This window comes from Podarcis muralis, chromosome 16 (assembly GCF_964188315.1).
Source record: "Podarcis muralis chromosome 16, rPodMur119.hap1.1, whole genome shotgun sequence".
NCBI lineage: Eukaryota > Metazoa > Chordata > Lepidosauria > Squamata > Lacertidae > Podarcis > Podarcis muralis.
In genome coordinates this window covers 3,150,099-3,161,703 of record NC_135670.1, presented here as the reverse complement: position 1 = coordinate 3,161,703, position 11,605 = coordinate 3,150,099, and the positions used below count along the sequence as shown (strand labels likewise).

At 47.0% G+C, this 11,605-nt stretch overlaps 1 protein-coding gene across 1 annotated transcript; it reads left to right on the top strand.

Annotated features, from left to right (window-relative positions):
* The first annotated feature begins 436 nt into the window (after positions 1-436).
* MCL1 (MCL1 apoptosis regulator, BCL2 family member) lies at positions 437-7,427 on the top strand. The gene is made up of 3 exons (XM_028709081.2): positions 437-1,285; positions 5,180-5,427; positions 5,866-7,427. Exons 1-3 carry the CDS (start codon positions 505-507, stop codon positions 5,980-5,982), a joined length of 1,146 nt encoding a protein of 381 aa, XP_028564914.2. The 5' UTR covers positions 437-504; the 3' UTR covers positions 5,983-7,427.
* The last annotated feature ends 4,178 nt before the right edge of the window (positions 7,428-11,605 follow it).

Below are 11,605 nucleotides of genomic sequence, written 5' to 3'. Positions count from 1 at the left end.
TTATTATTATTATTATTATTATTATTATTATTATTATTATTATTTATCATCACTACTACTACTACGGGCTACTTTTAAAATGAGGCTGCATTTTAAATTGCAGTTTAACCTGTGTTTTAAATTGGGTTTTTCCCCTCTATTATGTTTTTACTGCAATTTTACTGGTGTTAGCCGCCCTGAGCATTATTATTAATCATTATTATTATTATCACTACTACTACTGCTAACCGGCCCCCACCTGCCCGCCCCCGAACAATGGAGCAACCAAGAAGCGCCCTATACAAAAGCGGGCTCCTCCTTCTACCCTTTAAACGTCTATGGTGGCCTGTTTTAGCCACGCCCCCTCCCCTCCGCGTCACTGCCTCAAGCCCACGTCGTATGCCACGTCCCTTCTGACGCCAGCGCGTCAGAGCCTTTATAAGACCCTCCCCGCCGCCGCCGCTCCCCTCTCACAGCTCTGCGCGACGAGCTTCGGAGTTCGCGGAAAGCTGCGAGGAGGCCGCCATGTTTAACAAGAAGTCGGTGGTGTTGTATTGTGGGGGCGCACCGAGCATGGCGCCCGCCACGCCGGTCTCCCCGGGGGCCGGCGGAGGCGGCAGCAGTAGTGGAGCCCCAATCGCCTCAGCCGCGGCGGCCGCCGTCTTCACCGCCAACGGCCGCTCTGAGGGCGCCGGCCCGTTCTCGCCTCGGATTGGGCGCGGCTGGGGGGCCAGCGTCTTCCCTGAGGGGCCCTTGGCGCGGATTGGCTCAGGGGCGCCCCTGGCGGGGCCCCTGGCGCGGATTGGGCCCTTCGAAGTAGCGCCCCGCGCGCTGATTGGCTCCCCCGCCGCGGCGGCCGTTGGCGCCGCGCGGCCGTTGGCGCTGGCGCTCCCTGAGGGAGAGCTGGACGGCTGCGACGACGACGAGGCCGAGGCCCAGGCCGCCCAGGCCGGAGACCTGCCTTCGCCCACCCCTTCGCTGGAGTCCATCCCGTCCGCGCAGGGCGACGACGACGACGCGGCGGCGGCGACAGTGGCGTCCGCACCGGACGACCTGCGCAAAGTGACGCTGGAGTTGGTGAGCCGGTACCTGCGCGAGGCCGCCTCGGGCGACGGCGACGCCAAAGGGCCGCCGGGAGGCGGCGGCGGGAAGAAGATCCTGAAGGGCCTCCTGGGCCGCTTGGGGACCACCCACGAGGAGGAGGAGGAGGCCGCCGCCGCCTCCTCGCCGGGCGCCGCGCAGGCGCTGGAGACCCTCCGGCGGGTCGGGGACAACATCCTCGACAAGCACCAGCTGGCTTTCCAAGGTGGGTGATTGGAGCCGAGGGGGAACCCCGAGGTCATCTAGCCCAACCCCACCCCCGCGGGGGCTGGAATCGCAGTTGGGCCAAGGTGGGAGGGAGGGGGTTGGAGGAAGTGGGGAGATGAGGGGCAAGAGGGTGGCCTCTAAGTCGTTTAATAATGATGTCGAGGTTATTGCAAGCCGCCCCGGAAAGGGGCCAGGGCGGCTCACAAGAGCCGTAGGAGGTGGGCGTGGTGCCAGTTCTTTAGGCCGCGCACTGCCCTCGACGGGACCAGGTTGGCACCCTTTTTTGCTGGGCCTTATTTTTTTTGCGGGGGGGGGGAGTAAATGGAAGGGGTGCCTGAAAGATGGCTGGTGAAGAAATGATGAATCATTTCTTATTCATAATAATGAATAGTGGGGGAGGAGTCTGTTCTGGGGCCACGCCCCCTCTTAATCCCAGATTGGCACCCTTCATTGGGGATGGAAAAAGGTCAAGGGAAGAAGAAAGCCAGAAGGGATCTACAAATAAGGGCTGGGGGAGATTATAACTTGCCCCCAAAGCAGCCCAAGCTAGATTCTGTCCATAATGATGATGATGTAGGGTGGGGGGATTGTGCCTTTTCTTGAGATCACACCCCCTTTTCCCAGGCTCTGACTTTTGCATGCTTATGTGTTCTTCGCCTGGCTGGAATGTGTCCTTGAGCTATGATGATGCCTCATTAAATAAATGAAACAGAAGCTGTTTTCAATGAAGATGATAAACATATACAAAAAAAAAACAGGAAGTACATTCAAGAAAGGACCATAGGCCTAACAAACTGGTAAAGACTCATTTATCCCATGAGGAAAGCCCAAAGCAGAAGGCCATGGGCCACATTTGGGCGGCCTTTTTGTGGGAACTATTTACAGATACAAAATACCAGAGACATATGCAACAACATTTATGGAAGAGATAAAAAATACAGAATAGCCATAACAATGGCTGCTTCATTTTAAGAAAATAAAAGCCTCTGCAGAGGCCCATTGGCATAAAACAGTTTTTCAAGAGGATGCCTGCCTAATCTTCTGGAAGTGTACCCCACTGCCTGGGACCTATTGACACCAAGTGCCTGACTGCTAGTTGAAGCCAGTCAGGCAAGCTGACAGACTGGGAAACTCCCCAGCAATATTTCCTGGGTGGCTGAAGAGAAAAGCAACATTTAAAATAAAATTATTCTAATTACATACACTGAAGTTGAGGTGTGGCTTTCTTAGAATGAGTGTGGGAAGGAAATGGGGGCGTTTGCTTGCTTGGGAGGAAACAGTGAGGAGTAATAACTGATGGGGGACTTAAGTCATGGGGTGTGGAGAGGAGGAAACTGTATCAGCACCTCACATTTACTGACATTTTAGTATCTTGCCTTTCTCTTAAAGCAGCCAAGGTGGTTCGCAAAAACTAATACAAGATTTATCATTATAAAAAAAACAAAAACAAATCCTCAGTAGCACTAGCAGGAAGTGCAGCAGGGTACTGAAGTGGAAAGGGACTGTGGGGAAGGAGGAGGACGGGAAGCACTCCCTAAGGTGTGTTTAGGGAAGAGCATGAAAGGAGCTTGTGTGGGGCAAAGAAAAGTTGGGGGTGTCAGCTGTAAGGGGCGAATGGAAGTGGAGGTGAGCACCTGTAGGGCTGGTGAAGTGCTAGAGTAGGGGTTGGGAGAGGGGAGGGAGGAAAGCAGGTTGCCTGAGGGGGGGGGGAGTGAAGGTGAGGAGCTAAACATAGTGGATCAGGGCGTCCTTGGGATGGGAATGTAGCAAAGTTGGGGGGGGCAGTGAGGAAATTGATGGGTGGAAGGGGGAATGTGTTGGAGGGTCAAGTAAAGGGGAGAAATGGTGGGGCTCTTATGAAAAAAGAATTGGAAGAGTGTCCAGAGTTTAAAAAGAGTAAATAGGGATGTTGAAGGGAAAGTTCCTGGTGTGTCCATGGACTGAAAGGTTGCACATTTGAGTCTGGTTGGTTGACTGCAGTTCTGTGCAGTTTGGGCCAGATTCCTGATCTTCAGTAGAGTTCAGGCTTCTTGAGAGGCCACCCTGGCAGCCAGAAGTTTGTGGGTGGCCCAGCCTGCCTTCCCACCCTGTTTTTCTGCAAGGAGTCATTGTGAAAGCACCAAGCCCAGCAGAAACGAAACTGAATTTAGTTCACCTGACTGTGGGGTGGGGAGAAACTTGCAGGCAGAAGAAGATAATCTGGGTACAGATTAGCTCTTGCTGACATCCTGCTCCTGCCTAGCAAGTGAAATATAATTCATTGTAAACATGGTGATAAAAGATTAGCTGGTTCCTGCTGTGAACAACTAACTTCCTTCTGAGTTGCTTTGGAGCAGGTTTGCTATTTACCAGCACTTTGCCATTCTCATTTGACTTTATTTTAGTATATTACATTAGCTAGGGCACTGACTATGTAGAGTTGGGAAGTAGCCTTAAAATAACCTCCAGTAATTTGAACACTCCTAGAGAGCCTCTATGGTTTGCCACCTCTAAGTCAGTGTCCTCCAGTTGTCTATCCCCTCCCAGCTACCCTTGTGGCTGAGCTGCTCAGGTTTTTGTAATGTGGATGGGCAAGAAAAACTTTTGACAGTAGCTATTTGTGAGATGTCCTGTAGAACATTCCTTACATCCTGCATATACAGAAGTCACAATGGCACAGACTTCCCACAGAGGTATTGTTTGTTTTCTGGGTTAGGACTTGGCTCACTCATCTAGTGTATAAGAACAAATTTCATTAGACTTACGTTAAATGGTTTGCTTTAAGCCTTCCGAATCATTGCCTCTCCACAGTACAATAATGTCTCTGCTTTGGGGCAACTCCTAAATGCGGATGCAAGCATCCCTGTTCCTGAATCATGAAAATGAACTAGCTATAGTCACTTCCTTGTTGACTTCTGGATTTCAGCTTCCTCAAGTTTCTTTTAAGTATCAGTGGCTAATAGTTGAAGGCTGCTTAACCCTTAAGGACAGAATTGTACTGCCAGGGTTCAAGTCTTGAACCACTAGCTCAAAGCATGACGACTGTTGGACACCTTGTTTTGTATTAAAAAATAGTTGAAGCAGCACTTACTTAGACGCTAGAGCTGGACTTTGGTCTAGGGCTGCAGATATCAGTGGCTGCATGTAGGAGTTGTGTTAAGTTTGTCTGAGTATTGGACTCTGAAACAGGCAGCTGCTGATCTGCAAGTCTAAAGCAGCTCTAGAACATTTTCATGTTCTTCTCAGGAAGTGCTAGAACTTATTTTTATTCAGACAATCACTTTGTATTCAAATGAATTCATAAAGCGATAGTCAAAATAAAAGAACAGTAGAACATCAAAATGGGAAGTGAAAAACATTTAAACGAATCTCAAAGCAATGTACAACATGGGAAGCAAATACAATGCAGCAGAATTTTAAAGCAGCACAAAATAGAAATCAAATGCAATACAGTATATTGATAATCAAATAAAAGCCTACAGTTACAAAATCCCAACCAATCACTTTGTACAACAAAGACAGCTGACCAGATAAAAACTCATATAGCCCCAGAATTAAAGTAAGTAATAATTGCCTCCCACTTAGGACAGCACATTCACTCCCTGTCTCATTGGGGAGGGGGAAGCTCTTGCCAAGAAGACTTCTGAGCAAGCTTATCCTATCAACATTCCATCTGTTCAGGCTCTGACCCCGAGTTTTAAACATCAGTGCCCACCCACCATCCATTGCTCATTCAACCAAGTACTACAACCTCCATCCTTCCAAAAACAAAGAGCAATGGGGGGGGGGGGAGAAAACCAAACTGCTTTGTTAATGATTTTGATTGTTAAAACTTCTTGCACACTTAAATGTGGGATTTTCAGTATTTTCACCTGTGTTCCTTATTGCTCACTCCCATCTTTTCTCTCTTCAGGAATGCTTAGGAAAATTGAAATAAAGAAAGAGGATGACCTGAAGACTGTGTCAGAAGTTGCAAAGCACCTTTTCAGTGACGGCATAACAAACTGGGGTCGAATTGTGACTCTCATCTCTTTTGGTGCCTTTGTTGCCAAGCATCTGAAGCGCATCAATCAGGAGAGTGCCATCGGTCGTTTGGCAGAGCTCATCACCGAGGTTCTGGTTACAGACAAGCGGGAATGGATCCTCAACAATAATGCCTGGGTAAGTGAGTCATGGTGGGCCTGAATGGTAGATGATGTTGTGCTGCCCCTTTCCCTTGTAACTCTTCCCAGTCAAAATCCAGACCTGGAGACCCCAATACCTTCCTGTAGCTGATCTTTCTGGAAGTGAATGCATGCTCCATCAGATTTTAGGGTTGCCTCCCTATGTTAACTCTCCATAAATAGAGTGAATATCTGTCATGAGATGTTTAAAAGAGCTACGTTAAAATTGGTTTCCCACAAAGGGAACATTGTTTGTGTGTGCGTGGTTGCGGTTGTTGAAAATGGGGAGCGGATTGGACTCAGAATTGCTGGATGTTGGACTTTGCTCAGTACGTGGTTTTACCTTCCATTCTTGCTGCGAATTCTCTTTGAAGCAGTCAGAAACACATGGCTGCCAGTGCTTAAAAGCAATTAACAATGCAATTCTTTCTTCTAGGAGGGATTTGTTAATTTCTTTCACGTAGAGGACGTAGAAGGCAGCATCAGAAGCGTTCTGATGGCTTTTGCAGGCGTGGCTGGAATAGGAGCAGGTTTGGCTTACATGATCCGGTGAGTCAAGGAGTGCTCCCAGTGAGGAGCTAGCTTGGACTATCCTGTTCTACTGTGACTAGAAAACTGAGCCGTTCTTTGAAAGTTGACGGGAGAATTGAAACACCTCGAAATCCCATGGAAAGTTTGGTCTGAACTGTCAGTTTTAGAATGTCATCAACAAGGATGTCTTTACAAATTGGGAGTAGATCCTTCAAGCCAAGGAACACGCACTCCGCTTCCTCCAGTGGTGGAGCTAAGAGGACTGAAGCCCACCTGAGCACAGTCTTGGGCTTGGACTATGAACCCACAGCCACATTGGGCTTATAAGAACTGATGGATGTGCTCGGTAGTGTTCTATTTGCACAGAACTGTGACCATACGCCCAAGCGGGGTATCTAAATTATCACCTTCAGAGAAGAGAGTGGCGTGTTAGGGGTGACGTGCAAGATTGTGCGGTGAGCAAAATGAAGGACCTTCAGGTGAACACTGCAAATGCCTTATCTGTTCGCTGGCACAGGTGTGTGTTGTGTCTGCTGTGGAGAGAGAAAACTCCAAAATCTGAACCCATCTCATTGCATCAAGGGCTGATCCTGTTCTATGTACTCCCTTCAGTTTTTGTTTCCTGTTCTTCTCTGCCCTCCCCTTGGAAGCGTACACTGCCATAGCTCCCAAGTTATCACAAGACATGGAGCGCAATAGTGTAAATATGTATAAACCTTCACGGGGAAGTCAGCAGAAATGTATGTACATTTGTAGCTGAAACTGTACAAATTGTATACTCTTAAAAGAGATTTATCTTTGGGAAAGGTTGTAAAAGAGTTTTTTTTAATGTAATTAGATTCAGGTTTTGCAGCTCTTTATTCTTTAGCCCTCTAAATGTCACATAATCTGGGCCTACCTTTCTACGTACTTCAATAACAACTTGGTTCTGCCAGGTGACTTTACTGAACAACCATCTAAGTACAGCTGAGCGCCTTCCTTTTTGTTCTTTAAAATGTTTTCTTTCTTCATGGTTGCCAGGGGAGGCATTTCCACAAATCTTAAGGTTTTTTTTAACCTTCTTTATTTTGATTCTTGCTTTCTTTAAAGCCAATTATTTTAAGCTAAACTTACAAAAGAATGTCATACTTGTCTCTAAGAATAAAATTTCTCAAATGAGTTAGCAATGTAAGACATTATGGCCTATGCACGGAATAAATCTGAATCTTTGAGGGAGAATATGAGAGGGGCTTGTAGACTTGGAGTTTCTTGAACTCTTTATTAGGCAGAAGGGTTCAGTATAGGAGCAAGAGGTTAAGTTGTTTTTGCAGTTTGACTAGATTGTGTTTAGTCTTTGCTGTACTGTTAGCTTTGTTTAGACCAGATTGTGGCAGATGTGAAAACCTAAAACAAAGCATAGACTCAACATGGTGCTATGGTCAGACTTTCTTGTTTACATAAACTGTCCAATAAAACAATTCACAGGTGGTTGCAGTGTGTGCCTTCTGTTAAGGCAGAAACATGAAACAATTGAAGCTATATTTGTATGCATCCTGCCTTCTCTGTGGCCAAACTCTACTAGAAGGCCTGGCCATTTGCTGCCTCTCTTCTTTCCTTCTTGTCACTCAATCTTGCAGCTGGCTCTGGAGGGGAGCACCCCTGGCTGGCTTGTGAGAAAGTAGCCAGTTACTGCTGGATCCTGGATTATGCCCCTGGGGTTGCCATGACTGGTATCTCTGTATCGGTGGTGGGTAAGCTTACAGCCCTAGGTGCTGGTGAGAGTTGCAGTCAAACAGCATCAGGAGTGCTTCAGTTTCCCTACTGCACTGCCTTTATCCATAGCTCTCTTAGCATATCTATGCCTATATGCATTTTTCAACGGTAGTTAAAAAAAGGTGAGAGTTACCGTATTTTTTGCTCTCTAAGACTCACTTTTTCCCTCCTAAAAAGTAAGGGGAAATGTGTGTGCGTCTTATGGAGCGAATGCAGGCTGCACAGCTATCCCAGAAGCCAGAACAGCAAGAGGGATTGCTGCTTTCACTGCGCAGCGATCCCTCTTGCTGTTCTGGCTTCTGAGATTCAGAATATTTTTTTCTTGTTTTCCTCCTCCAAAAACTAGGTGTGTCTCGTGGTCTGGTGCGTCTTATAGAGAGAAAAATATGGTATATTAGTGCAATATTGCAGTAGTCTCTTTGAAATTAAGTGCTGTATTTTACATTATTATTTTTATTACTGCTAATACCACCACCTGCCCTTAACTAGCAGATTTCAAGGCAGATTGCAACAATTTAAAATTCAGAATTGAAAACAGATTACAGTCATAGGAATAGGGTGGGTCCTGAATTTATATAAGAAGCAGTCTTCCCCTTCTAAGTGCTGTGACTCTTAAGACAAGAGGTATGAAACCATTTTCACAATCCTCCACACCAACTTTGTAATGCCTTTGAATGTGCTGGTGGTGCACTCTGGCCCTATGCAAAGCTTTGCCCTGGAAATATGCAAATCTGCACCTTCTGCAAAGTTCTGTTTCTAGTTAGTGGTGCAGTGTTTGTGTCAAAGGTGGGTGCTTCCTGGTTAGGGTAGATCGGGCAATTTCTGAAGCAACTTTTTTCACATAACAGGAAATCTCTCTTGTCAAAAGTAGAGGGAGGGGTTTTTATAACCAGACCCTTCACTTAACTATTTAAACACAGTTCTAGATGTTTCACTGGACTCTGTTCTGCTAATTTGCCCTTGGCAAAAGTTGACAAAAGCCAATTCCATGTGCTCCGTTTCAAGGGAATCCTGAGGAAAATCAAGCATTTCATGCTTCTAATGCCAGAGAGGGAAACCTGTGCTGGAATACAACCCATCATATCCCTGGCCATTGGCTGTGCTAGCTGGTAAAAGGTAAAGGTACCCCTGCCCGTACGGGCCAGTCTTGACAGACTCTGGGGTTGTGCGCCCATTTCACTCAAGAGGCCGGGGGCCAGCGCTGTCCGGAGACACTTCCGGGTCACGTGGCCAGCGTGACAAAGCTGCATCTGGTGAGCTAGCGCAGCACACGGAAACGCCGTTTACCTTCCCGCTGGTAAGCAGTCCCTATTTATCTACTTGCACCCGGGGTTGCTTTCGAACTGCTAGATTGGCAGGCGCTGGGACCGAACTACGGGAGCGCACCCCACCGCAGGGATTCGAACCGCGACCTTTCGATCGGCAAGCCCTAGGCGCTGAGGCTTTTACCCACAGCGCCACCCGCGTCCTAGCTGGGGTGCTAGCTGGGGCTGATGGTAATTGTTATCATTATTACTATTTATTATTATTATTTCAGTTTATATACCAGTTTATATCAAAAGATCCCATGGCCACGGACAACATTTTACAGAGCATAATAATAATAACAATACAAAGCATAATAATGCCATAATAAAATAATCTTAATAACAGATCCCTTTAACAGGCCATCGATTACTTAATGGCTGAAGACCTGTGTAAAGAGGAATGTTTTTGCCTGGTGCCTAAAGACATGTAATGACGGTGCCTGGTGAGCCTCTCTGAGGAGAGCATTCCACACATGGGGAGCCGCTACAGAAAAGGCCTGCTCTTGTGTTGCCACCCTCTGAACCTTTAAGGAAGCAGAAGAGGGTCATGGATGACAAGTGCGGTCTGTTCATCTAGGGAGAGGCAGTCCCAAGGCATTGAGGTCCTGAACCATGTACGGCTTTATAGTTCAACACCAGCACTTTGAAGTGGGCTGGGAAACAAATTGGCAGCTAGTGCAGTTGGGCGTTATATGCTCAAACAGTCTTGTTCTGGTGAGCAGTCTGGCCATTGAATTTTGTAGGAGCTGAGGTTTCTGAGCCATCTTCAGAGGCCCACGTATAACGCATTGCAGTAATTCAACCTAGTTCATCCCTGTCCAGATATGAGCATAGCTAGGCCACCAGCCAAAGCTGATAAAAGACCACCTGGGTTTCAAGCAACACCAATAGATCCAGGAGCATCCCCAAGATACATCCCTTCTCCTTAAGAGGGTGTGTAATCCCCTCAAGAGCAGGCAGACTCCCATCCATTTGGTCTAGGGGACCACCCATCAACAGTATCTTATCTGGCTTGAGCTTCAGTTTGTTGGCTCCCAACCAGTCCATTACCTAGGCAAGGCACCAGTCTAGTCCACCTACTGCCTCTCCTTCAGATGTAAAGGTGAAATAGAGCTGTGGGTCATTAGCATACTGCTGGCAGCACACTCCAAAACTGGAAGACTCCACACAGCCGCCTCATATAGATATTAAACAACATGGGGGATAGAACTGCCCCGAGGGACCCCACATTGAAGGCCCCATGGTGCCGAAAAACACTCCCCAAGCATCAGCTGATGAAGACAACCATCCAAGTAGGACTGGGACCACTGTAAAGCAGTGTTGCCCACCCACAACTCAGAAAGCCTTTCCAGGAGGATACAGTGGTTAATTGGTATTGAAAGTCGCCAAGAGGACAAGAAGGATAAACGGATACATTGCCCTGTCTCTCTCCCAATAGGTTATATAGGGCGCTTGGGGTAGTTCCAAGTTGGAAGCCGTGATTGAAATGAATCTAGAAAATAAAGAACAGTTAGAGGACCTAAGTTTCCCCATCCCTCAGCACAGACCCCTCTACTTGTGGTCTAGGTCAGTAATGGGGAATCTAGCCCTCCAAATGATGGAACTCCCAGTTCTCCCATCATTCCTGACCATTGACTACATGGACATGGGGTGACAGAAGTTGAATCCAACAGCACCTGCAGGGCCACAGTATTCTTCTCAAATCCATGCATACCTCTAAGAATGGGACAGGATCTAAAATGCCCCTATTCTCAGCAGAATTCCTCTTTGGAAGGACGCTTTGTAGTTCAGCTAACCTTGCTATGCATCCTTTAGCATCACAAACATATTTGCTCTGGAACCGCCCACATTTTCTTCCTATGTTTCAAGCATCTCCAACCAACCAGCAGTGAATTCTTGCTCATAAGCTTACTACTGCTGCTGGGTAGTCCTGTTACCTAACAGGGTTTACCTCTGGGGTTTCTGCTAGCTTGGTATGTTCAGCCTGGAAATAAATTCCCTCTAGAAAGAGTGATTCACAATTGCTGTGTCTGCCAGAAGATCCCGCCCTGCCCCACCCCCCAGAAGATCAGTTCTCTGCCGTTTGGAAGGTTAATAATGTCAAGATCATTTGCTTTTAATAGGTGGGTGAATGCATTGTTTCCATGGTACTAGACTTGAAGCATAAATACACCACTGAAATGGTTCCCCAATGCAGCCCGCTGGCCTATGCCCACCCACAGGAATAGTTGCTGGAGTTCAGAAACATTCTGCCCTGCTATGAAGGTGCTAAAGTGAGAAGGGATCCATGAATCTGTGAAAAAATGCAGTGAAACTACATAACAATTGGGCCTAATGGAGTTCATTTTCCTCTTAAACTATAATAACTCCTAATAATAATTTATTATTTATACCGTGCCCATCTGGCTGGGTTTCCCCAGCCACTCTGGGCCGCTTCCAACCAAATATTAAAACAATACAGCATCAGACATTAAAAGCTTCTAAACAGGGCCGCCTTCAGTTGTGTTTTAAGAGTAAAATAGTTTGTTTATTGCCTTGACATCTGCTGGGAAGGCGTTCCACAGGGCAGGCACCACTACTGAGAAG